Source organism: Typopeltis vanoorti, chromosome 8 (assembly GCF_054136105.1).
Source record: "Typopeltis vanoorti isolate ZY-2024b chromosome 8, IOZ_Tvanoo_1.0, whole genome shotgun sequence".
NCBI classification, from domain to species: domain Eukaryota; kingdom Metazoa; phylum Arthropoda; class Arachnida; order Uropygi; family Thelyphonidae; genus Typopeltis; species Typopeltis vanoorti.
The window spans coordinates 117,753,500-117,780,949 of record NC_143556.1 but is presented as its reverse complement, the minus strand read 5'-3'; the positions used below and the strand labels follow the sequence as shown (position 1 = coordinate 117,780,949).

Here is a 27,450-nt window from a genome sequence, read left to right as displayed (position 1 = left end):
CGATGAATATCATTACGAGCTGTCTTCTTTCTTCTGGATGTACCTAATAGTTGACCATTTCAGATTATAAATGTAGACGACTGTCGAAATTGACATTTCTCTTCTCTTTTTTTTTTTTAATCATAATTTTCCAGTTAAGCACCTCCACTTTTATCGAATTTCTCTGTCACTTATATCATCAATACTATCAACTGACTTTCTTTCTTTTCTGGGTTATTTTCAAAGAAAAGAAAATAGTGTTTTTTAATTGCCTCACGAGTTGAGCAATATCAAAGGAGATCAGAGTACAGTTCCGTATCGTAATACTAAGTAACAATGATGCTACGTTCTGATGTAAAGGAAAAGTCTCTACCTAGCGACTTGTTCGTTGTCTCTTCTCAGCGTTCAATTTATAACTTATATGGCCGTCACATATTGTTACTATTTTTAATGCGAAATTGTTATGTTATTATACCGGATAGTCTACTGCGAATAATTGAAGCTGACAATGTGAAGTATGTAGAATTTCTATATTGAATGTGTTTTCGGTAGAGAAATGGACTCTTCATAAGAGTCCATTTCTCTACCGTTTCTCTACCATTTCACTGAAGCTGAAGTGATCGATAGGCCATCAAAAGAGTATTCTCTAACACAAAGACAGTTTCCAATATTGAAATAACACAAAGCAATATATAATATAAATATTTTGTACTAAGTGAAATACGTTTCACTATAGCATTGTATGAATCACTATATAAAATTCAGAGAAATTGTCATACTACAAAACAAGAACAAGATGGCCAAATAAAAGAGGAAGGATCTCTGAAAGAATTCTATGAATGCAGATGAAGATATAACGGTATAAATCAACGAAATATATTCTCTCGTTTAAAATGCGGTTTACAAATGTACCGTGCATCTATAATAACAGGGAGAGAGAGATCAGCAATATGCTTAAGTACAATAAGCATCTCTGTATAACAATGAAAAATAAGATAGATTAATTTGTCAACATGCTTTTCTACTTACTTTTTTCGAGGCAGTTGCGTCCATTACCGAAGTAATTTTCTCGACACTCGCAGCAGAATCCCGCTTCGTAATCAACACAAGTAGATGACGGAGGGCATGGAAGAAGAGTATTGGAACAAAACTGCTGCTCATCGCCTTCTACCTCCTGAAGATCTGCTGGAAGCACGTTGCCATCGGATCCTGTGCGACCAATATGAAACATCCATACACCAGGCTGCTGGACATTGGACATCCTATGATATCAAGACATATTTGATTAAATAAAACTCAAAGGACGCTTAAGACAAATCTCCATGTGATATAGTTGATTCTATATTTGAATACAGAATGAACTCCATGTGATATAGTATAGTTCATTCTGTATTCAATATAGTGATTTCGAAAGTTATTAAAATAAGCGAATTCTTACTTGACATGAAATTGAAACGAAACCAAAAGGTATGAAAATCAACATTCTCTGAAAATTCGAATGAATTATTCAAATGAATGATTCATTCGAATTTTCTTCTTTTTCGAATTCATTCGAATTTTCTTCTGAATGAATCATTCAAATGAATGATTCATTCAGAAGTTTTTTATATATATGTATATTGAGGACAGCATCAAGAAGTGTGTTTCGCTCTCATAAAAAGTTGAAAATTGTGAAAATAATATTCTAGTTTTTAAGTTATTAATATCGATTTCAATGTATTTCGTTTGTAAATTTTTGGAATAAACTGTTCCTCGACTTATTTCATCTATGAATGGGTAATAATTAAGCTTAACAAGTAAAAGAACGGTAGGAGAAAAACTTATACCATTTCTGATGAGCAATAGCAAGGGAAATATATACAGTACAAGAAAATTCGTAACAGAAATTTCCCGTTTATATTTTAGAAAGAGAGAAGGAGAGAGAGAGAGAGAGAGAGAGAGAGAGAGAGAGGACTCGGAATTCTCTTTCTCTAGATGCCTCTGAAATCCAAAATCTATGGGCGGGCGGATTTGGATTTATAAGAGTTAATAGCCATTCAGAAGGAGCCTCCATACTCCACCAGTTTCGATTATGCTCTTTGGTCGGAAAGACCTGGGTTAGAATAATACATTTGGGACGCGAAGAACTTTTAACTGGACATTTCACTGTTTAACCGATGAGAAGCTTTTTTTTTAAATAACAAATAACCAATATGAACTGCGATTCAATTTAATGTGTCCGTAGGAAAGTCCTGCAGCAATTCTGAAGTGTTTGTTAATGAAAGATTAGTGAGAGGAGAAGCACATCCGAATTCACCAACTAAGGGTTTATGTACCGAGGAGAATTACCACCAAAGGTAATAAATAAAAAAAATGGATAGATGTTTATTTAGCTTCGATCCAAGTTTGTCTTCCTATATAGAATCAACTACTGATCGGAGGGGCCGTTTATTTTTTAACACTTTAGGGAAAGTATACAGCTTGGGTGGACGAACTTCGTTGTGTCTTCATCTGAAGACAGATCGTATATAGCAGTTTATTTATTTCATTAATTTGCAACTGTGCAAGGTCTCAATTCCTACATGCAGTCACAACTCAGAGGTATGTAGTACGATCTCGTATCATCGGAGTTTTTATCTTGAACTACCACAGTACGCTCTTTGTTAGCGCAGCTTATAATGATATTATCATTCCGTTTAAGAGAAGAAAACGTTTATAAGATTATATAAGCAAAGTAGATATTAGATCCATCATTATTTCAAAGCAAAATGTAGAATCTATGAAAGTTTCGTGAGTTGACAAGAGAGCTTGCGGTAATACATTCCTTGGCATTCCTCGGCTTTAAAGATTGTTATGAAGAGGCTTTACTTTAAGGATTAATTGTCTGATGATTTTTAGCCATTTACTTTCCTGGTTTAATAAACCCTCGACACACCACAAAGTAAAAGAGGGAAAAGGAAGATGAGACACTTTCCTGGTAGGTATGTCTAGTTTGAAACAACCCTCCCTAGCGATTATGAATCCTATTAAAGGCATTGACGTATAGATATTGAAACGGTTTAAACGATACAGTTCTCCCATGAAATATTATTTAATGTATAATTTTCAACTATATTTCATTGTCATCTTTAGCGAACAACTGAAATGTTCAGGTTGTAATGAATTAAGTTTGAATCAACGCTAATGAATCAACACTTCAAAACTAGCTCACATTAGCGAATGATGATTGGTGAGGGCGTGGCTATGAACCCCTCCCCAAACGGCTCTTCTGCCAATCATTAGCTATTTTAAAACCAAGGGATATAATTTATAGAAATGAGTTTAAACGGGGTACACAAGTGGTAGAAGGTTGAGAACAACTAATTTAGATAACTGTAATGGGTTTGTTTTAATTGTTTTTATTTATATTTGTTTGTTTATTACAAGCAGAGAATAGTTAAATTGTTAATTTAACTTTTCTCTCTTTCCTTTTTAAACTATTCTTTAACTATTGTGGAATATTTTTTTTGTGGAATAATAATTTTTGTGGAACAGTGTTTGATTTTTACACTTTATTCTATTTTTGCTTTATTATTGCGAATACGTTTGCAACAGGTTATACAGTACATATATAAAGATAAAAAGTATATAGACAGCATTCTTAAATATGTGACTGTTTCGTACTAAACATTTCTATCAATAGAAAATAATTAATTATTTTATATTCTTTCAATATTTGCATCTTCTCGGAGTGGAAGAAAGTATAGCAATGCTTCCATTGCCCGGTAATTATTTCTGGAAGGAGCGCAGGCTCTAAGGCCCAAGTGGCAGGCTTAGTTTTGGCACCCCTATGTTTGGTGCCTCGGGTGGATGCTTGGTCAGCCCGCCCCTTAATCCAGCACTGCATAGGTTATACAGCTTTATATATATATATATATATATATATATATATATATATATAAAGGAAAAGTTGATCTTTCGGAGAGTGCAGGAAAGTTGCTAGCTTGTGAATTGAGTAGAAGGATGAATAGAGCCTGGTCAATTATGTAGAAGCCTAGTTAATTTTTCTAATAAATTTTTGACATTTCACTGACACCAGAGAAAGCCTATAAAATGGTGAGAGGTCCATGACTGACATAGTTACTTCTGCGTAACTTAAATTATTTTCAATAATAGATCTTTCTAATACCGAATAAAATCCGAAACCACTGAAATTCGACTTGAAGCTGTTCAGTTAATCTTAAGGAACCCTAAATCTAATGTAATCTCATAGTCATACTTCATTAATCAAATATCAATCGATATTAAAATTTGAAACTGAACACACACTTCGTTCTCCATAGAAGCGTTTTAAACTGGAGCTTCAACATATTAAAACATTTCTTTTCAATCGATCAACCATTCTTCCTATCTCAACAAGTGGCCTTGGCCTTTATTTGGGCTTCATTTCATATTTTAATTTTTATGATAAGGATTTCACAGGCCCCAATGTACCATAAATCTACAAGTTTTTAACTATACGATTCACAAGGTTGCAACCTCGATAATCTTCGAAAGACCAACATTTTCTTCTATTCCATCCAGCAGTCTGTCAGGGTATTCTTGATCATTGTTTTTAATTGTTGGTCTGTTTAAATGTATTCATTACAGTTTTAGTTTACACCGACGATGATGATAACAATGGCGAAATACCGCATCATGAAATAACATGACTAACTTTATTTGCAAATTCTAGTTTGGACATTCTGTGACGTGCGATATTAGAACGAAGGCATGTGCAATTGAGATAACTACATGAGACATAGTTAACAGTCACTAAATGAGCAAGTAGTCAATACATTAAAGGTGCTGGGGAAACTGCTATTTTAGGGATAAGCAATGTGGGAGGAATGCACAGACCTTAAAAAAAAATTTAAAATTGCAAAAAATTTAAAAATCCGGAGCCGTTTTTTTTTAATTTTTAAAAAATGTTTTGGAGGTCTGTCACTTATCTAAAGAAATTTGAATAGAAAAGTAGAATAGAAGCCAAAAAAAAAACCTAATTATTACAGGATGCAGAGGACCCTATAAGAAAAAATGTTTTTGTATTTTTTGTTTTATACAAAAAATGTTACTACCTCTGAATCAGTCATGATGGAAATAGTTATTTTTTATTGATGGATTTGGATCTCCTGATGGATGAAATAATAACAAATAAAAATGCTCACGCTTTCCAGCAGACGCTTTTTTATGTTTAGTCTGGGAAGGGAGGTATATTTTTGAAAGAATTATCTTGTTTAGATGAAAACAGACTGTTACAACCAGTTCCCACGTTCATTGGGGAGCTCTCAGGTAGGTCAGTTCTCTTGAAAGCATTTGCGGTAAGTTAGCTAGCTAGGGGTGTCAGTTTCCTTATTTTTTACGCTTAGTTTTGGAATTTTGTTGTTTGTGCGTGTTAGGTATATTTCTGAATGTGATTATGTTGTTTAGATGAAAACAGGGTGTTTAGAAGTTAATCCTCAGTGGTAAATATTTGAATATAAAGTCAAGAGGGATATGTTTTGTGCTATATGCTTCAGAAACTTGGACACTCAAGAAAACAGAGATACCAATCTCAGAAAAATAAATAAATAAAACAAAATGGACAGAAAAGAAAACAAATAAAACTGTAAGACAAGATCTAAAATATATACAGACTCATTAATAGAAAAGATCAAAAGAAGACAACTTCAGTGGTATGGATATGGCGAGAGAATGCCATCAGAAAGGCTACTCAACCTTGCTCTGTATGCAAGATTAAAAGGAAAAAAAGAAAAAAATGAAGACCAAGAACTAAATGGATGACATTAATAACGGTCAACTCGAGGATTACAAACATATAGACAGCTCACCAGCCATGTAAAGAAACTAAGTCTCCTGGTGGAAACATGGAAGACTCAACCTGTCCCTGGCGGAAGAGAATCGTAAGTAAATGTTTTCTTCCCGCACGGTTTCTAATGCAAGAAAAGATATGAATTAATAATCTCCTTTTGATTTCTGCTCTTTTATGTTCATGTAAAAAGTGTGCATTTATAGTTTGTAATTTAAACTATAGTTGAGGGAAGTGAAAAGATGTGTATCCATACCTGTTTGATTTTATTTTTTTCATCTAAAATTGGCAATTTTGTATCATGTTTGCGCTGATATACCAGGTCAGAGAGTTTCCGATTGAGAATTTTATGATTACGTTTTATCTTCTTTGGCTAAAATTCTCACTACTATTCTACCAGATTCTTTTGGTGTCTCAATCTCTCTCCTAATGCCCTGCAGTGATCGATTTTTTTTTAAAAAAAAAACTTCTTTTCTTATATGTTGACTTTCTCGACAACCTCCGTATGTACGTTCATGCTGTCACGCTGTATAAGTTTTAAAAGTCACATGAAGTTGACGCTACGAATAGATTTCCGACAACGATTTCTGTTATTTTCTTCTTTTTAATAATTAAACAGTTCTCTTCTTTAACGATTGCATTGAACTCCTTAGAATAATTTTACAAATTAATAACGATAAAAACAAGAACAATTTCCATTATATCTGATTCGCGGAGCAGTAATATTTTCTGTACAAAGCCCCGCTAAACCCTGATCTAACAACGAAGTATCTCAACAAGAGACAGCTAAAATGTTTAAGTATCATAAATGTACCCTTCTCCACATCTACAGTCTCAATTAGAAACATAAGCGTAGCATAAACGAGGCTATCATTAATTCAGGTTATGATAAAAATATATATAAATATACGTGTTTTACAAGTAGAAATTCATAAAAAAAGAACACCACTTATTCTCATTGCAAAAGAAACATTTTTTCCCTGCATTAAAAATCGGGGAAAACGAAACAGTTGATTGCTGAAAAGAAGAAACTAACGCTCAAGTTAAATATGATTACTTTGGATGTGTATCCATACCCATTTGAATTTATTTTTTCATCTAAGCAGTTAGAAACAGTGAGATATTTACAAAAATGCTAAGTGGAATGACCTTCGTGACATCTTTCCTTCATTTCCTTGATTCATCTGTACATGCCTGATACTTCAACTTTTTTTAGCTGTATGTTGTCGAGATACTTCATTATCTACCAAAAAGTATTACTGCCCCTGATTCAGATATCATGGAAATAGTAATATTTTATTGTATTAATTTGTGTGTGTGTGTGTGTGTGTGTGTGTGTGTGTGTGTGTGTGTGTGTGTGTGTGTGTGTGTGTGTGTGTGTGTGTGTGTGTGTGTGTGTGTGTGTGTGTGTGTGTGTGTGTGTGTGTGTGTGTGTGTGTTTCTAAGGGATTCAATGCAATCGCTAAAGAAGAGAACTGTTTTAGAGAATTTCTTTCCCTTGCAATAGATTTTTTTTGAAAAGAAGAAAATAATTAGCAAGTTTAATAACTTTAATGTGAGTGTTTATCCACTCCTGTTTGATTTTCTTTTTCGCCTCAAACTAGGTAATTTTTGTACACATGTTTGCTTTGATATGCAAAGTTCACGATCTTTTTCGAAAACTGAGATAATTTTTTTTTCTCTGCTTTAAAAATCGGGGAAAACGGAACAGTAGACTGCTGAAAAGAAGAAAATAATTAGCAAGTGTAATAAATTTAATGTGGGTATATATTCAGCCCTGTTTGATTTTCGCTTTCGCCTCAGACTAGGTAATTTTTGTACACATGTTTGCTTTGATATGCCTTCTTTCTCATTTGACAAGGCTTGCACCCGACAAATCGTCAATACTTTCAGAATAAAAGTTTACAAACTTCAAATACCAGTAATAGTAAATGAGACACATTTATTAAAAATATATATAATTCTTATTGATACGGGAACATTCATTATTCATTCCACTTGAAACTGAAGACTTTATAAAAGAAAGAAGAGGACAGCTTTAATTTTTAACAACTTTTGGAAATTAAACAAAAGTATTCCAAAAAACATTTTTGTGCATATGTTTGCTCTGATATACCACATCAGAGAGTTTCTGATTCAGAATTATCTGATTATTTTTTATCTTCTTTGGATAAAATTCTCAGTACTATTCTATCAGATTCCATTGATATCTCAATCTCTCTCCTAATGCCCTAGTGATCGATTTTTTTTGTTTTTTTTTAAAATCCCTTTCTTATATGCTACCTTCCTCCAATACAGCTTTTCTAAATAGTAAGAGTGTTTTTCTTGAAGAGAAAATGAGTTAATGTTCACACCTACAACTGGCTTTCATTTGCCAACTGCGTAGAAGAAACAGTTAGAAAGCGATGAGATATTTTAACAATTCGTTTTATACGAAAAAATGTTACTGTCGCGATGTAATATCTGAGCAGGGCCGGTGCGAGAGTATCTGATGCCACTAGGCAAAGAAAATTTAGGCGCCCCTATACATTGTCTCTCTCTATATATATTTTGTCATACTCACACAAGCACACGTACACCTACACGTGAGGATATTTATAAAAATAATATCATTATGAACATTTAAAAAAAATATTTTTTAAATGTTATTTTTTTTCCAGAAGGCGGAAAAATCTCTGCACTTCGGGTTAAGTATACAAAGAGCAGGGGAGTGGAAGAAATAGAGAGAGGCGAAAATAATTTAGGATCATCGGCGAGCACCAGGACGGCTTGACTTATTTCAGTTTTTTATTATTAATCAAGGTTTTACCAATTTTTTTTCGAAGGTTTTAATTTTTCCCCGAACTATGTAGCAAAATCTGGAAACCCGAAGTCTTAAGCCCCTGGGCAATTGCGTAGGCTCACCTAATGGTAAAACAGGCGCTGTGTCTGAGACAAGACTGTGTCCTTCTTTCTCATTTGACAAGGCTATGGTTTGGAAGCATATCATCTTTTCAGACAACTTCTTAAAGCTAATTGACTCAATTATTTCATTGCGAATTTGATGACTGAAATATAACTAGTGAAAAGATGATGGAATCATTACGTCATTGAAAACATGATTATTAACTGAAAACATGATTGTAGAATTTGCATGGCGTTCAGTGATACTGATTCTGTTGAATATATATATATAGAGAGAGAAAGTTTTTTAACTTGATTATATTATGTATTCAAGATACCCAAGTTAAAAACTTTCTACATCTATCTCTCATCCTGAGATTTTATTTATAAGGTCAAAGCACCTTGTGGCAACTTGTTTAGGTAAAATTCATAATAAGCTCTGCACTGCTTCAACCTTGGCATTTTCAGGTCTGGCTCCCACTGACGAGACCTCAATAAAGGTCGAAACCGGTATGGGTAGTGACCATTGCCTTTAATGTTTAGCATCATACATCTCCGCAAGGGGATGTGCTTTACATTAAGGGAAAAATACTAAGGAAAGGATTCAGAGCTTTACCCACCTTTACCACGAGTTGCCTCGACTGGCACTACCAAGAGTTGCCTCAGACTTGCACTACGTGGAGGCGCAAACTTGACTTACTTGCCTATTTGCTTGCTTTATTGGGAAATAGTATTTAAAAAACAAAGTTTATATAAAATTACTTGGTATCTTGAATATATAGGGGGTAAGGGATAATTTTCTTTGCAGAGAATTATTCCAGGGTAAAGATATGCGCAATACATCTCTATTACAGAGACCTAGCCTCTTCTTTACCAAGCCCGCACTGCGTGGCGAAGAGTCACATCCTTCCAGAGGTGCCCACGTTTTCACAGAACAGTGCGGATCTAGACTGGAAAGTCGAAAAATATTCCAGAGGAAGGCAATGGCAAACCACCTCTGTACCTTGCCAAGAACATTCCACAAACATGCCAAAAATGAGAAAGTATGATATGGTGCTGGATGGTAATACCCCCGGGCCTGAAGGCATCCAACATGCAACTGGGGAAGAACAGAGGGCTTCCACAAGTAGAACTAGTTTTTATGATGTGCCCAGTTCAAACCCGGAAAGAAGCTTGGTCACGGATGTTGCTGGTTGGAAAATGGGATGCTTCTTGTTTCACAAGAAACCTCAGGAGTGGAACTTGGAATGTTAGACGTATGAACCAAGGTAAACTGGAAATAATAAAGATGGAAATGGAGCACAAGAAGCTGGATATATTGGGAATAAGTGAACGAACTTAGATGGAGAGGAATGGGCCATTTTCAGTCAGGGGACTATATGGTGTATTACTCAGGACATGAGACAAGTCGAAAAAATGGAGTATCTTTCTTACGCAGGAAAAAGATGGCTAGGTATGTATTGGGTTATTATCCAGTGAGTGACAGAATCATTTCTTTCAGAGTGAGTGGACATCCGAAATATGACCATCATTCAGGTTTATGCACCTACTACAGAGGCATCAGAAGAATACATTGAAGAATTTTATTTCAAGTTACAAGAAGTGATAGATGCAGCACCAAAGCGAGATTTATGGCTACTTATTGGAGATTGGAATGCAAAAGTGGGAGAAACTGAGGAACAAAGCATAACAGGTCATTTTGGTTTAAGTATGCATAACACTGCAGGGAAGACACTAGTTTGAGTTTTGTGCAGAGAATTCTTTGTTTGTTGCTAACACCTGCTTTAAACAGCACAAAAGAAGATTCTACACATGGGTATCACCTAATGGACAACACAGAAATCGCATTGACTATATACTTGGACAAAGAATATGGAGAAGTGCAATTCAGTCTGTCAAGACTTTTCCAGGTGCAGACTGTGGAACAGACCATCAGTTATTAGTGACTACGATACATGTGAAACTACGGAAACTGAAAACATCACAAATGTCTATCAGATATGATCTTGGAAACATACCAGCTGAATACAATATTAGCATACAGAACAGATTCAGCACATTCAATTTGTGTGAAAGAGAACCAGATGAACTATGGGAAGAGATTAAAGATATAATTAAAACAGAAGCAAAGAAGAATATTCCAACAGTTTGTAAGAAGAAGAAGAAGTCCAAATGGCTGTCAGAAGATCCCATCAAAACTGCTCAGGAAAGGAGGAAAATGAAGGCCACAGGAAATTTGTAGGAAGTACGGCATTTGAATGCAGAGTTTCAGCTACAAGCCAGAAGAGACAAGGAAAAATATTTTAACCAGGAATGCCAACAAATAGAAGATCAAAACAAGAAAGGAAAAACAAGAGAGCTTTTCAAAAAGATCAGAGAACTAACAGGGAGGTTTACTGCCAAGGTGACAATATTGAGAAGTAAACACAAAGGATATCTTACAGAAGCTGCAGACATCAAAGAAAGATGGAAAGAGTATACAGAAGACCTTTACAGAAAGGACTCCAAAATTACTGAGAAATTTGAAGAGCTGAATTATACACAGGAACCAGTACCAGTGGAGAGTGAAGTGAGGTGGGCACTGCAACAGATATCCAGTAAAAAAGGAGGAGATGGAATACCCATTGAGCTGCTCAAAGCCCTTGGAGAAGAGGCAGTTAAAATTTTAACAGCTCTATGTCAGCGAATTTGGATCACAACTACGTGGCCTAGAGAATGGAAAAAATCAATTTATATACCTTTATTGAAGTAAGGCGATGCAAGAGCGTGCGAAAATTACAGAACTATAGCATTGATTTCTCATGCAAGTAAAGTCTTACTTAAGATCATTCAGAAAAGACTGGAACTATTCATGAAGAGAGAAATGCCAGATAAACAGGCAGGATTTCGAAAAGGCAGAGGAACAAGAGATCAAATCGCCAATGTGAGATGGATAATAGAAAGAGCACAAGAATATCTACCTTTGTTTCCTTGACTATAGCAAGGCTTTTGACTCTGTAGATCATGTGAAACCGTGGAATGTGTTAAGAACAATGGGAGTCCCAGAGAATTTCATTATCCTTCTGAGGAATCTTTATTATGAACAAGAAGCTACTGTCCGAACAGATCTTGGAAAAACTGAGTATTTCACAATAGGTAAGGGGATGCAACAAGAATGTATTTTATCTCCATACCTGTTTAACTTCTACAGCGAATACATTTTAAGAATGGCAGGGCTGGAGGAGTCTTCAGTTGGAATTAAAATTGGTGGGAAAAATATTAATAATTTGAGGTATGCAGAATGTAAAGAGCTTGCTAGCAGAATGTAAAGAAGATTTGATGGAACTTATTATGAAAGTTAAAGAAGAAAGTTCTAAATATGGTCCTAAACTTAACCTCAAAAAGACAAAAGTTATGGCAACATGTGAACTTAATGATTTTGAAGTAGATGGGGAGAAAATGGAAGCAGTTAATGGTTTTGTGTTCCTAGGATCCCGAATTGATAAAGATGGTTATTGTACCGAAGAAATTAGAAGAAGATTAAGAAGACTCGGAAAAAAAAGCAATGACAAATTTAAGCAAGATCTTTAAAGATAAAGATATTAGCCTCTCAACAAAAATCAGAATCGTGAAAGCAATGGTGCTATATGGATGAGAAAGTTGGACCCTGAGAAAGAAGGAAGATAGATGCAATTGAATTATAGGTTTGGAGACGCATACTAAGAATATGATGGACTGCAAAGCAAACCAATAAATCAGTGATAGACAGAATAAAGCCAGATTGCTCCCTTGAAGCTATGATCATTTAGCTCACCGAGCCAAATCATTACTTACAGAAGAAACAGAAATTCAAAATGAACTCCTATTTCTTAAAAAAAACTTTCATTAACAATGGTTTCTCTCATTAACAATGTGATTTGGCTCGGTGAGCTAAGGTGGAAATAATACCACATTTTTGTGGGGGATAGTGATGGGAGGAAGCATGAAGGTATCTATCAGTATGAGTAGGCTTTCTAAAAATTGAGAATTTAATGCTCTCAGCACATTTGGTAAGTTTGAGGTCTAAAAAGGGAAGGCAGTCATCTGATTCCAGTTCGAAGGTGAAAGAGACACCTTAGCTCACCGAGCCAAATCATTACTTACAGAAGAAACAGAAATTGAAAATGAACTCCTTTTTCTTAAAAAAACTTTCATTAACAATGGTTTCTCTCCAAAGAAAATTGACATTCTTTCCCCCAGGCACTCAACTACTTCTGAAGATCCCTCTTCCCCAAGAGCCGTCATCTCCTTGCCTTACATCAGCTCTCTCTCACCAAAACTGGCCAAGATTCTCAAGAAATTTATCTTCAAAACTTGCTTCACTACGCTTCCAAAACTTCGTTCATTACTTAGCAAACATAAACAGAAACATCTTCCTACTCAGTTTCCAGGAGTGTACAAGATATTTTGTGATTGTGGAAAGCCATACTATGGGCAGACTGCCAAATCCATCTTTCTACGTTTAGATGAACACCGTAGAGATATCTCCTATAACAAGACTAGAGCTAGCGCTCTCTCTAGCCACGTTCTCTTTTCAGCTAACTCAGGCCGCCAACACATTGTAAACTGGACTCAAACTTCTAACATCCATGTGTGCTACGATGAACTCGAAAGAAAGATTGTCGAATCCAGGGAAATTTCTCTAGATTCCTCTCATATCAACAACAGCTTGAGTTACAATCTCTCTGATGCACACGTTGCTTCCGTTCAGTACTGGCGCACTCGCGATAGCGCGTAGTATACGTTTGTTTGGAACTCATACTCGCATTTGTTTTTCAAACACGCTACTGTCTTTTTATACTTGTTCTGTTATTTAAGTCTGTAATTTTTTTATATATTTCTTTGATTGTGATACATGAGGATGTTGATCTATTCAACGAAACTAGTAAACTAGTAGTATCTTTTTAAATATATCTTGTCATCTTTTTATCTCTCGGTATTAGTCATTAAAGGTTTTTCATAATATTCCAACCGAGTAAAATAAATTCTGAAAAAAAAATAAATAAATAGATTAAAAAAAAAAATATATATATATATATATATTTGTGCCATAACCTGAATTAATGAGTTAATTAATAACCTGAATTATTAATATATATATATATATATATATATATATATATTTGTGCCATAACCTGAATTAATGAAAGTCTCCTTTATACAAAAAAATTGTTTATACAAGAAAAGAAGGAAACCAGGAAGCCTAGAGTTACTTACAAAATCATTAATAGCTAAATCATACTGGACCCTTCTTTTCCCATTACGAAAACGGGGGGAATTAATTGCTTTTTGATTAATGAAAAACCTTGAAGGGTAATACATGAAGTGGAACTATCATATGATTCTCACTACAGCCAACCACAAGATAAGACAGGTTAGTCAGAGAGGGTCCTTCTTTCTCATTTGACAAGGCTAGGGTATGGAAGCATATCATCTTTGCATAGAACTTCTCAAAGCTAATTGACTCAATTATTTCATTGCGAATTTTATGGTGAAATATAACTAATAAAAAGATGATGGAATCATTACTTCATTAAAAAACAAGCTTATTAACTGAAAATATGATTATAGAATTTGCAGGGCACTGTCCATCCGTCAGAGAAGGGGTTTTAATTCCTCCTTTATCAAAAAGTAATTAAATTCTTCCCTTTTAGAGTAATATTCTACTCGGGTCAGTTTCCCACTTTCCTTGAAAACGTAGAGACGTTCTCCAAACAGGATAATTCACTCAGAAATATAACCCTGCAGGTGCCTTACCCAAAAACGCTTTCAAGAGAAGTGAGAAACTGACCGGAGCAGAATATTACCCTAAAAGCTGGGGAAAAAACTGATTACGACAAATAACTCCGAAGCGGGGTCAAAAACAAGCCCCGAAACAGCAAGTCTATGACCTGGAATCTATTGGAAACGAAGACATCATGACGTAACTCTCTCCCCATTGGTTGAGGTACAAACATGTTAGCCAATTACATACGATCTCAAAACAATTCACAAAACTGTTCAAAACAGGTTGGGAGGAATATATATATATATATATATATATATATATATATATATATATATATATATATATATATATATATATATATATATATTGTAGTTAACGTATTCGAAGCTGTTCCTTCGTTGGCCACATTGTTGGGTGAGTGCGTGAGAATTGCATCTCGTGAGCGCCAGTATTTGATCACAGCAGAATGACAGTCTGGGAGGTTGTATCTTAAATTATTATTTAAATGTAGAGATTTGAGGATGATTTCTCTAGATTCTTCAATATTTCTCTCCAATTCGTCATGGCAACGGACATGTTAGATCTATCCTTAAGGATTGTATGACTATGGTTTTCATCATTGGAATCGGCCGAAAAAACGATATGGCTAGATAAAGAACTGGCATGAGTTCTCATGTACGCGATGTCCATCCTGTGCTCCTCCATAAGCAATTCAATAGACTTGTCCGTCTGGCCAAAATAAGGGCTGTCACAGTCACACCATATCTTGTACACATCGGGATATTTTAGATTGTGATGGGTAGGCTTTGGACGGCTCACTAGAGAGCGGATTTTAGGAAGCGGAGTAAATAAAGTTCTTATATTATATTTTTTGAGAACCTTGGCTAATTTTTGAGAGACTGAGCTTATGTATGGAATAGATATATTGCCTTTAACATTATTCATTTCTTCAGTATGGCGACTAGGAGGATTAAAAAGATATTCGTTAGTAATTTTATGAGAATAATAATTCACTCTGAAAGTAGATCTAAGAAAATTGATTTCTTTATTAAGTTCATCTGGGTCGTCAAGAAGAAAGCGAGCTCTATGTCCCAAAGTATAAATAATTCCAAGTTTATGACGAGGAAAATGATCGGGCTGACTATGGAGATATCTATTGGTGTGTGTGTAGGTTTTATGTACATCGATATTGTAAGTTTTTCAGATGAACGGGTCAGTTTTATATCCAGGAAAGGCAGGGAACCATTAGTTTCAAACTCAGCTCTGAATTAGATATTCGGGTGTTGACTATTGTGATGTTCAAGGAAATCCAGGAGAGAATCACGTCCATGACTCCAAATGAGGAAAATGTCGTCCACATATCGTTTCCAAATTCTAGGTGCTAAGGAATAGGAAGAGATAGCTCTAACTTCCAAATCTTCCAGATAAATGTTGGCAAGTACAGGAGATAAAGGATTACCCATTCCTAGACCATGACGTTGCTTGTAGATGACGTCCTAAAATCTAAAGTATCCAGACTTGATGCAATGAGTAAGGCTAACATTTTTTTGGATAACTTATTTTTGAGTAGTGTGGGGAATTCTTCAGTAGGAAAATTTGTGAACAAGAATACCATGTCAAAGCTAGCCATGATTTCATTTTCTTGAACAGTAATATCCTTAATGCATGATACAAAATCCGCAGAGTTATTAATAAAAGACGAAGATTTGCCCGGAAAACATTTGAGGTAATTTGCGAATGTTTTGAAAGGTTGTATGTTGATGAATAAATGCCTTCAAAGATGGGACGAAGTGGGATGTTTTATTTGTGGATCTGAGGAACTCCATATATGCGTGGCATAAGTGGATGGAGAGAGCGAAGAGAAAGGCAAATGTTTCTAGACAGTTCAGAAATTGTTTTTAATAAATTGTTGCTAAGATTTTGAAGATCAGGAGTGGAATCTCTCTCAAGAATTGAGTAAGTGAAACTCTGTAGTAAGTCAAGCATCATATTTTTATAATCTTCAAAGTTAAGCACAACTTGTGGCATTGCCTTTATCTGCGGGAAGGATAAGTATATTTCTGTTATTTTTAAAGTCGTAAGAGCCTGACGTTCCGATGAAGAGATGTTATCTGTAGGTGATTTAGCATTGTTGATGATAAAGATGGATTCAATACGGAGAGGTTTTGCATCTTGTGAAGGGAGGAAGGAAGCAGCCTTTTCTATTTTGGTGAGGAGTGATTATTTTGGGGTAGATTTTGGAGAAGGAATAAAATTTAAACCCTTGCTGAGGATACTTTTTTCTGCATCTGAAAAGATGTGAGATGATTTAGTAATTACAACTTTGTTAGGGTTGATGTGTGGTTTTGAGAAGTTCAGGTTATTTTGTACTCTTTTCAGTGCTTCAAATTTCCTCATAAGTCTTAATTTGTCGTTGTATTGGATTTGAGCTGCTTGAGATTCACAACGAATAGTAAAGAGATGCCAACTTTCATTGTCTACAAGTATTTGAGATAAATACTTAGATATATTTGAGATAATGTACTTTTCTTGGCAAACAAAAAAGCGAGAGTAGGTTTTGGGTCGAATATATTAGACCTTTTAGCAAGAAGGTCTAACTTCGCTTTGTGATAGATTCTTTTGGCACGTACCGAAGTAATATTCTCTTAAAAAGATATAAACTTAGGAAAGATTGCATGGAGTTAACAGCGTTTCAGAAAGACTAACCTGTTGATGTTCAGTCCTATCTTCTTCAGCGTTTTGTTGAAGTTTCTTTTATTATTATTAAGAGAAACCACGTCATGAAGGCTATGGAGGTCCATTTACTCGGTTGTTAAACATATTGTTTTAAAAGAATTGAATGACATAAACCTAGAGAAAAGGAAAAAGGTTTAGTTGTATCACACGACTAGTTTCGGCTTTTTACAGCCTTCTTCAGGTGTTTTTATACAAAAAGAAACATTAAACATTGAAGATCAAAAAACTGTGAGCAGCACAGGAAAGTCACTATATATATTTAACGTGAAAACGATGTTAACGTATTCAAAGCTGTTCCTTCGTTGGCCACATTGTTGGGTGAGTGCGTGCGTATAGAATCTCGCGCGCGCCAGTATTCGATCACAGCAGAATGACAGTCCGGGAGGTTGTAGCTTAAATTATTATTTAAATGTACAAGGTTGAGGATGATTTATCTAAATTCTACAGTTTTTCTCTCCAATTCGTCACGGAAACGGATAATGTTTAGATCTATCCCAAAGGATTGTATGACTATGGTTTTGATCATCTGAATCGGCAAAAAAAAGATATGGCTGGATAAAGCACTGGCACGTGTTCTCTTGTAAGTGATGTCCCTCCTGTGCTCCTCCACACGCAATTCAATAGACTTATCCGTCTGGCCAAAGTAAGGAATGTCGCAGTCACACCATATCTTGTACACACCGGGATATTTTAGATTGTGATGGCTAGACTTTGGACGGCTCACTAGAGAGCGGAGTAAATAAAGTTCTAATGTTATATTTTTTGAGAAGGTTGGCTAATTTTTGAGACTAAGTTTATGTATTGAATAGATATATTGCCCTTAACATTATTAATTTCTTCATTATGGCGACTAGGAGGATTAAAAAGTTATTTGTTAGGAATTTTTTGATAATAACCATTCAGTTTGAAAGTAGATCTAACAAAATTGATATCTTTACGAAGTTCATCTGGGTCGTAAAAAAGAGCGCGAGCTCTATGTCCCAAAATAGAAATAATTCCAACTTTATGAGGAGGGAAATGATGGGACTGAATATGGAGATATCTATTGGTGTGTGTAGGTTTTCTGTATATCAGAAGTTTAAGTTTTTCAGAAGAAAAACCATATTGCTAAAATAATATTCGACACAAAACGTACTCTCGGTTTTTTGTTTGCCAAGAAAAGAACATTATCTCAAATATTTGAAGAATCTCTAGACAATGAATGTTGGCATCTCTTCAGTATGCATAGTGAATCTCAAGCAGCCCATTTCCAATACAACGACAAATTAATACTTATTAGGAAATTTGAAGCCCTAAAAAGAGTACAAAATAACCTGAACTTCTCAAAACCCCACATCAACCCCTGACAAAGTTGTAATTACTAAATCATCTCACATCCTTTCAGATGCAGAAAAAAGTATCCTCAGCAAGGGTTTAAATTTAATTCCTCCTCCAAAATCTATCCCAAGAGAATCACTCTTCACCAAGATAGAAAAGGCTACTTCCTTTCTCCCTTCAGAAGATGCAAAACTTCTCCGTACTGAATCTATCTTTATCATCAACAATGCAAAACCACCCACAGAAAACATCTCTGCATTGGAACGACAGGCTCTTACGAGTTTAAAAAATATCAGAAATATAATTATCCTTCTTGCAGATAAAGCCAATGCCACAGTTATTATTATTATTATTATTATTATTATTATTATTATTATTATTATTATTATTATTATTATTATTATTATTATGTGACACCTCCAGGGAGTCCAATACTCGTCGAGGGAGAGTGTGACAAAAGCATCGAACGATTGTTCCCCTTCCAACTTCCTACCGCGCACAAACTTTCTGACTTTTTTGCGAGCCATGAGTAGCTGAGGCTCTACCAATCGACCAACCTTTGCTGGCAGTCCTTAACTTTGAAGATTTTAAAAATAAGATGCTTAATTTACTACAGAGTGATATTTACTCAATTCTTGAGAGAGATCTGACTCGTGAACTTCATAATCGTACCAATAATTTATTAAAAATAACTTCTGAACTGTCTAGAAACATCCGCCTTTCTCTTCTCTCTCTCTCTATCCGCTCATGCCATGCAGATATGTAGTTCCCAAGTTCCACAAGAAAAATAACCCACTTCGTCCCATCGTTGAAGGTATTGATTCACCAACATACAACCTTTCAAAACATCTCGCCAAATACTTCAAATATTTTTCCGGCAAGTCTTCGTCTTTTATTAATAACTCTGCGGATTTTGTATCATGCATTAAGGATATTACTGTTCAAGAAAATGAAATCATGGCTAGCTTTGACATAGTATCCTTTTTCACAAATGTTCCTACAGACGAAGTCCTGACACTACTCAAAGATAAGTTATCCAAAAAAATGTCAGCCTTACTTACTCATTGCATTAAGCCTAGATACGTTAGATTTCAGGACATCATCTACAAGCAACGTCATGGTCTAGGAATGGGTAATCCTTCATCTCCTGTGCTTGCCAACATTTATCTGGAAGATTTTGAAGTTAAAGCTATCTCTTCCTATTCCTTAGCACCTAGAATTTGGAAACTCATGTGTGGACGACATTTTCCTCATTTGGAGCCATGGACATGATTCTCTCCTGGAATTCCTTCAACATCTCAATAGTCAACACCCGAATATCTAATTCACGGCTGTGTTTGAAACTAATGGTTCACTGCCTTTTCTGTACATAAAACTGACTCGTTCATCTGAAAAACTTACAATATCGATGTACATAAAACCTACACACACCACTAGATATCTACAAAGTCAGTCCCATCATTTCCCTCCTCATAAATGTCGAATTATTTCTACTCTGGGATATAGAACTCGCTCTCCTCTTGACGACCCAGATGAACTTCGTAAGTAAATAAATTTTCTTAGATCTACTTTCAGACGGAATGATTATTCTCAAAAAAAGTACTAGAAAATACATTTTTAATCCTCCTAGTCGCCATACTGAACAAATGAATGATGTTAAAGGCAATATGTCTATTCCATACATAAGCTCAGTGTCTCAAAAATTAGCCAAGATTCTTAAAAAATATAACATTAGAACTTTATTCACTTCGCTTCCTAATATTCGCTCTCTAGTGAGCCGTCCAAAGCCTAGCCATCACAACCTAAAATATCCCGGTGTATCCAAGATATGGTGTGACTGCGACATTCCTTACTTTGGTCAGACGGATAAGTCTATTGAATTGCGTATGGAGGAGCACAGGACGGACATCGCTTACAAGAGAACACGTGCCAGTTCTTTATCCAGCCATATCCTTTTTTCGGCCGATTCCACTGATGAAAACCATAGTCATACAATCCTTTGGGATAGATCTAACAACATTTCCCGTTGCCATGTCGAATTGAAGAGAAAAATTGTAGAATCTAGAGAAGTCATTCTCAACCCTGTACATTTAAATAATAATGTAAGCTACAACCTCCCAGACTCATTCTGCTGAGATCACATACTGGCGCTCACATACCAACGAAGGAACAGCTCTGAAGACGTTAACTACAACGTTTTACGTTAAACATGTATAGTGACTTTCCTGCGCTGTTCACAGTTTTTTTTTTTTATCTTCAATGTTTAATGTTTTTTCTTTTCTTTTATGAAAACACCTGAAGAAGGCTGTAAAAAGCCGAAACTAGTCGTATAATACCATTAAACCTTTTCCCTTTACTCTCGGTTTATGTTATTCAATTCTTTTAAAAAATATGTTTAGCAACCGAGTAAATGAACCTTAGTAAATCTATAGCCTTCATGGCGAGGCGTCTCTTAATAATAATGAAAGAAACTTCAACAAAACACTTAAGAAGATAGGAATGAACACCAACAGGTTAGTCTTTCTCAAACGCTGTAATTTCCATGCAGTCTTTCCTAAGTTTATATCTTTTAAAGAGAATATTACTTCGGAACGTGCCAAAAGAATCTATCACAAAGCAAAATTAGACCTTCTTGCTGAAAGAATATTCGATACAAAACGTACTCTCACTTTTTTGTTTGCCAAAAAAAAGTACATTATCTGCAATTCTTGAAGAATCTCTGGACAATGAAAGTTGGCATCTCTTTTTTTTCATGCGTAGTGAGTCTCAAGCAGCCCAAATCCAATATAAGAACAAATTAAAACGTATTACGAAATTTGAAGCACTAAAAAGAGTACAAAATAACCTGAACTTCTCTAAACCCCACATTAACCTTGACAAAGTTGCAATTAATAAATCATCTCACATCCGTTCAGATGCAGAAAAAAGTATCCTCAGCAAGGGTTGAAAGTTTATTCCTTTTCCAACATCTATTCCAAGAGAATCACTCCTCACCAAGATTGAACAGGCTGCTTCCTTTCCCCTTCACAAGATGCAAAACTTCTCTGTATTGAACCATATTTATCATCAACAATGCTAAACCACCCACAGATAACATCTCTTCGTCGGAACGACAGGCTCTTAAGAGTTTAAAAAATAACAGAAATATACTTATCCTTTCCGCAGATAAAGGGAATGCGACAGTTGTGCTTAACTTAATTTTTAAGATTATAAAAATAAGATGCTTGAATTAGTACAGAGTGACACTTACTCAATTCTTGAGAGAGATCCCATTCGTGAACTTCAAAATCGTACCAACAATTTATTAAAAACAACTTCTGAACTGTCTAAAAACATTCGCCTTTCTCTTCGCTCTCTCCATCCGCTCATGCCACGCATATATGGAGTTTCCAATATCCACAAGGAAGATACCCCACTTCGTCCCATTATTGACGGCATTGATTCACCACATACAACCGTTCAAAATATCTCTCAATATACCATAAATGTTTTTCTGGCAAGTCTTCGTCTTTTATTAAGAACTCTGCGGATTGATTATCATACACTAAAGATATTACTGTTCAAGAAAATGACATCATGGCTAGTTTTGATATAGTATCCTTGTTTACAAATGTTCCTACAGACGAAGTCCTGACATTATTCAAAGATAAGTTATCTAAAAAAATTTTATGTTAGCCTTGCTCATTGCATCAAGTCTCTATATACTTAAGATTTCAGGACACCATCTACAAGCAAAATCATGGTCTAGCAATGGGTAATCCTTTATCACCTGTACTTGCCAACATTTATCTGGAAGATTTTGAAGTTAAAGCAATCTCTTCCTATTCCTTATCACCTAGAATTTGGAAACGATATGTAGACAACATTTTCCTCATTTGCAGCCATGGACATAATTCTCTCCTGGATTTCCTTGAACATCTCAATAGTCAACACCCGAATATCCAATTCACGGCTGAGTTTGAAACTAATGGTTCCCTGCCTTTCCTAGACGTGAAACGGACCCGTTCTTCTGAAAAACTTAAAATTTCGATGTACAGAAAATCTACACACAGCAATAGATATTTCCATAATCAGTCCTATCATTTTCCTCATTTCCCAGATGAACTTCATAAAGAAATCAAATTTCTTATATCTACTTTCAAACTGAATGGTTATTCTCAAAAAATTACTAACAAATACCTTTACGAAGATCGGCTCTCTAATGAGCCGTTCAAAGCCTACCCATCACAACCTAAAATATCCCGGTGTATCCAAAATATGGTGTGACTGCGACATTCCTTACTTTGGTCAGACGGATAAGTCTATTGAATTGCGTATGGAGGAGCACAGGACGGACATCACTTACAAGAGAACACGTGCCAGTGCTTTATCCAGCCATATCCTTTTTTCTGCCGATTCCGATGATCAAAACCATAGTCATACAATCCTTTGGGATAGATCTAACAATATTTTCCGTTGCCATGACGAATTGGAGAGAAAAATTATAGAATCTAGAGAAATCATCCTGAACCCTGTATATTTAAATAATAATTTAAGCTATAATCTCCCAGACTGTCATTCTGCTGTGGTCACATACTGGCGTTCACGAGATTCTATACGCACGCACTCACTCAACCATGTGGCCAACGTAGGAACAGCTTTGAATCCGTTAACTACAACGGTTTCACGTTAAATATATATAGTGACTTTCCTGTGCTGCTCACAGTTTTTTGATCTTCAATGTTTAATGTTTTTTCTTTTCTTTTATGAAAACACCTGAAGAAGGCTGTAAAAAGCAGAAACTAGTCGTGTGATACCATTAAACATGTTTTCGTTACTCGCGGCTTATGTGATTCAATTCTTTCAAAAGAAAAAATAAAATCATCATATATATATATAGGATGATTTGTTGTATTAACTCGTAATAGGGATATGTTCATACTTTTATTTACTAACTGAGATCCGAGAATTAGAACAAACAATTACATTTATTAAATACACAACATGTTTCATCGGAGTGGCCGACTTCTTCAGGCATGAGAGAATATAGAAAGCCAATAAAAAACACTATAATGAAACATTGTGTCACTGTAAAACTATAAATTATAAAACTATAAATTCGACTATAAACCACTGTTAACTTTGAACTGGGGCTACAGTCCGAGTTAAATTTCTATTGTTAGACACCTGTGCGCGTGTGGCTTCACGAGTGCGCCAATAACTGACAGGGCTGAATGAGTCCTGTAAATTGTAGCTGAGGTTACTGTTTATATGGAGAGGGTCCATGACAATTTCTTTAGACTCGACTATGCGGCGTTCTACCTTGTTGTGGCATATGTGAAGGTTTGAAGTTGTTGTTGTCCAGTTTATCTCATGTTGGCGGCCTTCATTATTTGTGTTTACTGAAAACAGGACATGGCTTGAGAGGGCACTAGCTCTGGTTCTTTTGTGAGCAATATCTCTTCTGTGTTCTTCGAGACGTAGGAGGATAGATTTTTCCGTTTGGCCATAGTATGGTTTTTTGCAGTCAAATGTGATTTTGTACACACCTAGGAACTGTAGATGGTTGTGAGCTTGTTCGTATTTGCTTAAATTTAATTTTAGTTTGGGAAGAAGCACGTAGTAGAGAAGCACGTTTTTATGTTAAACTTTTCCAACATTCTTCTTAGTTTCTTGGAGTGCGTGCTGATGTGTGGCAAGGAGATATAACCTTTGGGGTCGTCCTGTGTTTCTACGTTGTTTCGTTGACAGCAGTATAATTGTTCATTGATAGTTTTTGAAGAGTAGCCATTGCTTTTGAAGGTCCTTTTAAGATGTTGTAGTTCATTTTTTAGTTCTTCTTCATCTGACAGTACAGATCTGGCACGATGCGCTAGAGTTGAGATGATACCCATCTTTTGTGCCGGATAGTGATGTGAGGGTGCATGCAGGTATGTGTCTGTGTGCGTAGGTTTTCTAAAGATTGAAATTTTTGTGGAGTCGGATGTCTTAGTAAGTTTTACGTCCATCAAAGGCAGAGATCCATTTTCTTCAATCTCCATGGTTAAATTGATGTTTTGGTGGAAGTTGTCTAAGTGATTTAAAAAAGTGTGAAGATTGTCAATACCGTGTTCCCAGATAAGGAATATGTCATACAGATAAGGAAGTCATTACTGCAGAAAGAGCACACCGAATCTATACAAAAGCAAAACTAGATCTTTTAATCGAGAGGATTTGCGATACTAAACGCAATTTAGATTTTATCTTTACGAAAAAATCATATTTAGAAAACCAATTAACGGCTTCCTTAGACAACGTGTCATGGAATTACGTTAAAGAAATAAGTACACGCCGTGCATTAAGATCTCAAAACTTAAAGAAAGTTAAACTCATCAGAAAGTTCAATTAGCTCAAGTCAACACAAGAACAGCCAACTCTTAATAATCTTCAGGAAAGACTTAAAAAATTAGTGATAAACAAATCGTCGTACTTTCTGAATCATGACGAACAACAACTTCTTGGATAGGTCTCAATTTTGTCCTTGCACCTAAAAGTATTCCCAATTAACTATTTTTAACTAAGATGGAGAAAGCCGCTTCACTAATTCGTAATACGGACGCGAGTTTACTTCACATGGAAGCAATATTTGCGATCAATAATGCAAACCTCCATCTGATAATGTCTCCCCTGGTGAAAGGCTTTCAATCAAAAATCTAAAGAAAAATAAAGACATCGTTATCCTACAAGCTGACAAGGGTAATGCAACTGTAGTTCTAAATAAAACAGACTACGGGGAAAAAATCTTAACGTTGTTAGAGTCGAATGCCTACTCGGAAATTGATAGGGACCCAACGAGAGAGATTCATAACAAAACGAATAACCTTCTACAAAGATCACAGAACTTCCACGAAACATACGCCTTTCCATTCGTTCTTTACATCCACTCATTCCAAGGTTATACGGTCTCCCTAAGGTACACAAAGAAAACTGCCCACTGAGACCTATATTAGATAGTATTCACTCACACACCTACCGGTTATCAAACTATCTGGCATTATCCTTAAAAGGTTTTGCAAGAAAATCTACTTCTTATATAAAAAACTCAACTGACTTTGTCTCTAAAATTAAGAATATAAAACTCAAGTTTTCTGACAACATCATGGTGAGCGTTGACGTAGTAACTCTCTTCACAAACATTCCGACTCAAGAAGTTATCCATATTTTAAGCAACAAGATTTCAAAGTGCCAGATAACAGAGAAAAAATGTTTTCTCTGCTATCTCATTGTGTTAACTCTGGCTACTTTGAATTTGAAGAAAAAAAAAATTTACAAACAGAATAAAGGATTAGCAATGGGTAGCCCCCTCTCTCCAATACTAGCCAACATCTTTTTCGAGGACTTCGAACAAAAGGCAATCTCCCCTTCTACATGTAAGCCAAAAATTTGGCTTAGATATGTTGATGACATATTCCTAATCTGGGAACACGGTATTGACAATCTTCACACTTTTTTAAATCACTTAGACAACTTCCACCAAGACATCAATTTAACCATGGAGATTGAAGAAAATTGATCTCTGCCTTTGATGGACGTAAAACTTACTAAGACATCCGACTCCATAAAAATTTCACTCTTTAGAAAACCTACGCACACAGACACATACCTGCATGCATCCTCACATCACTCTCCGGCACAAAAGATGTGCATCATTTCAACTCTAGCGCATCGTGCCAGATCTGTACTGTCAGATGAAGAACTAAAAAATGAACTACAACATCTTAAAAGGACCTTCAGAAACAATGGCTACTCTTCAAAAACTATCAATAAACAACTATACCGCCGTCAACGAAACGACGTAGAAACACAGGATGACTCCAAAGGTTATATCTCCTTGCCATACATCAGCACGCTCTCCAAGAAACTAAGAAGAATGTTGGAAAAGTTGAACATAAAAACGCTTCTCTACTCTTCCCAAACTAAGATCACGTTTAAGCAAATACAAACAAGCTCAATACCATCTACAATTCCCAGGTGTGTACAAAATCACATTTGACTGCGAAAAACCATACTATGGCCAAACGGAAAAATCTATCCTCCTACGGGGAACACCGAACAGACACTGCTTACAAAAGAACCAGAGCTAGTGCCCTCTCAAGCCATGTCCTGTTTTCATTAAACATAAATAATGAAGGCCGCCAACATGAGATAAACTGGACAACAACTTCAAACCTTCAAATATGCCACGACGAAGTAGAACGCCGCATAGTCCAGTCTAAAGAAATTGTCATGGATCCTCTCCATATAAACAGTAACCTCAGCTACAATTTACCGGACTCATTCAGCTCTGCTGTCAGATATTGGCGCACTCGTGAAGCCACACGCGCACAGCTGTCTAACAATAGAACTTTAAGTCGGACTGTAGCTATAGTTCAAAGTTAACTGTGGTTTATAGTCGAATTTATAGTTTTATAGTAACTCAATGTTTCTTTATAGTGTTTTTTTTTTTTGGCTTTCTATGTTCTCTCACGCCTGAAGAAGTCGGCCACTCCGATGAAACATACATATATATATATGTGTGTGTGTGTGTGTGTGTGTTCGAATAATCGAACGTAGGAGTGTCCTAGGTTCGATTCCCGTCAGATATGTGAGAAGCTCGAGGATCTTCCTCAGCCATAGCCAAGTTAGCCGGTCTTGAGCGCGGGCAATAGGGATTTTCCCCCACTTTAACTGGGGTTTTTCATCCCGCAAGAAGACAAACCGGCCCCTAACGGGGCCGGTTTGCCTTCTTGCGGGATGAAAAATCTCCATTAGGGATGCAGCAGAGGAGTGTAGTTAGTGGAGTTATATATATATATATATATATATATATATATATATATATATATATATATATATATATATATATATATATATATATATATATATATATATATATATATATATATATATATATATATATATATATATTCACTGGATGACCTGACAATAGACGGCATCTGAGAATACCCATTCTACCACCAGGCTG

General features: G+C 35.6%; 1 protein-coding gene across 1 annotated transcript in view; it reads right to left on the bottom strand.

The window, feature by feature from the left end:
* Ndg (Nidogen) overlaps positions 1 to 27,450 on the bottom strand; it is a 199,542-nt gene that overhangs the window by 156,454 nt on the left and 15,638 nt on the right. Inside the window, exon 5 of the mRNA XM_090396289.1 lies at positions 1,009 to 1,241. Coding sequence (XP_090252415.1) covers positions 1,009 to 1,241 — 233 coding nt within the window. The remainder of the gene's footprint in view (positions 1 to 1,008; positions 1,242 to 27,450) is intronic.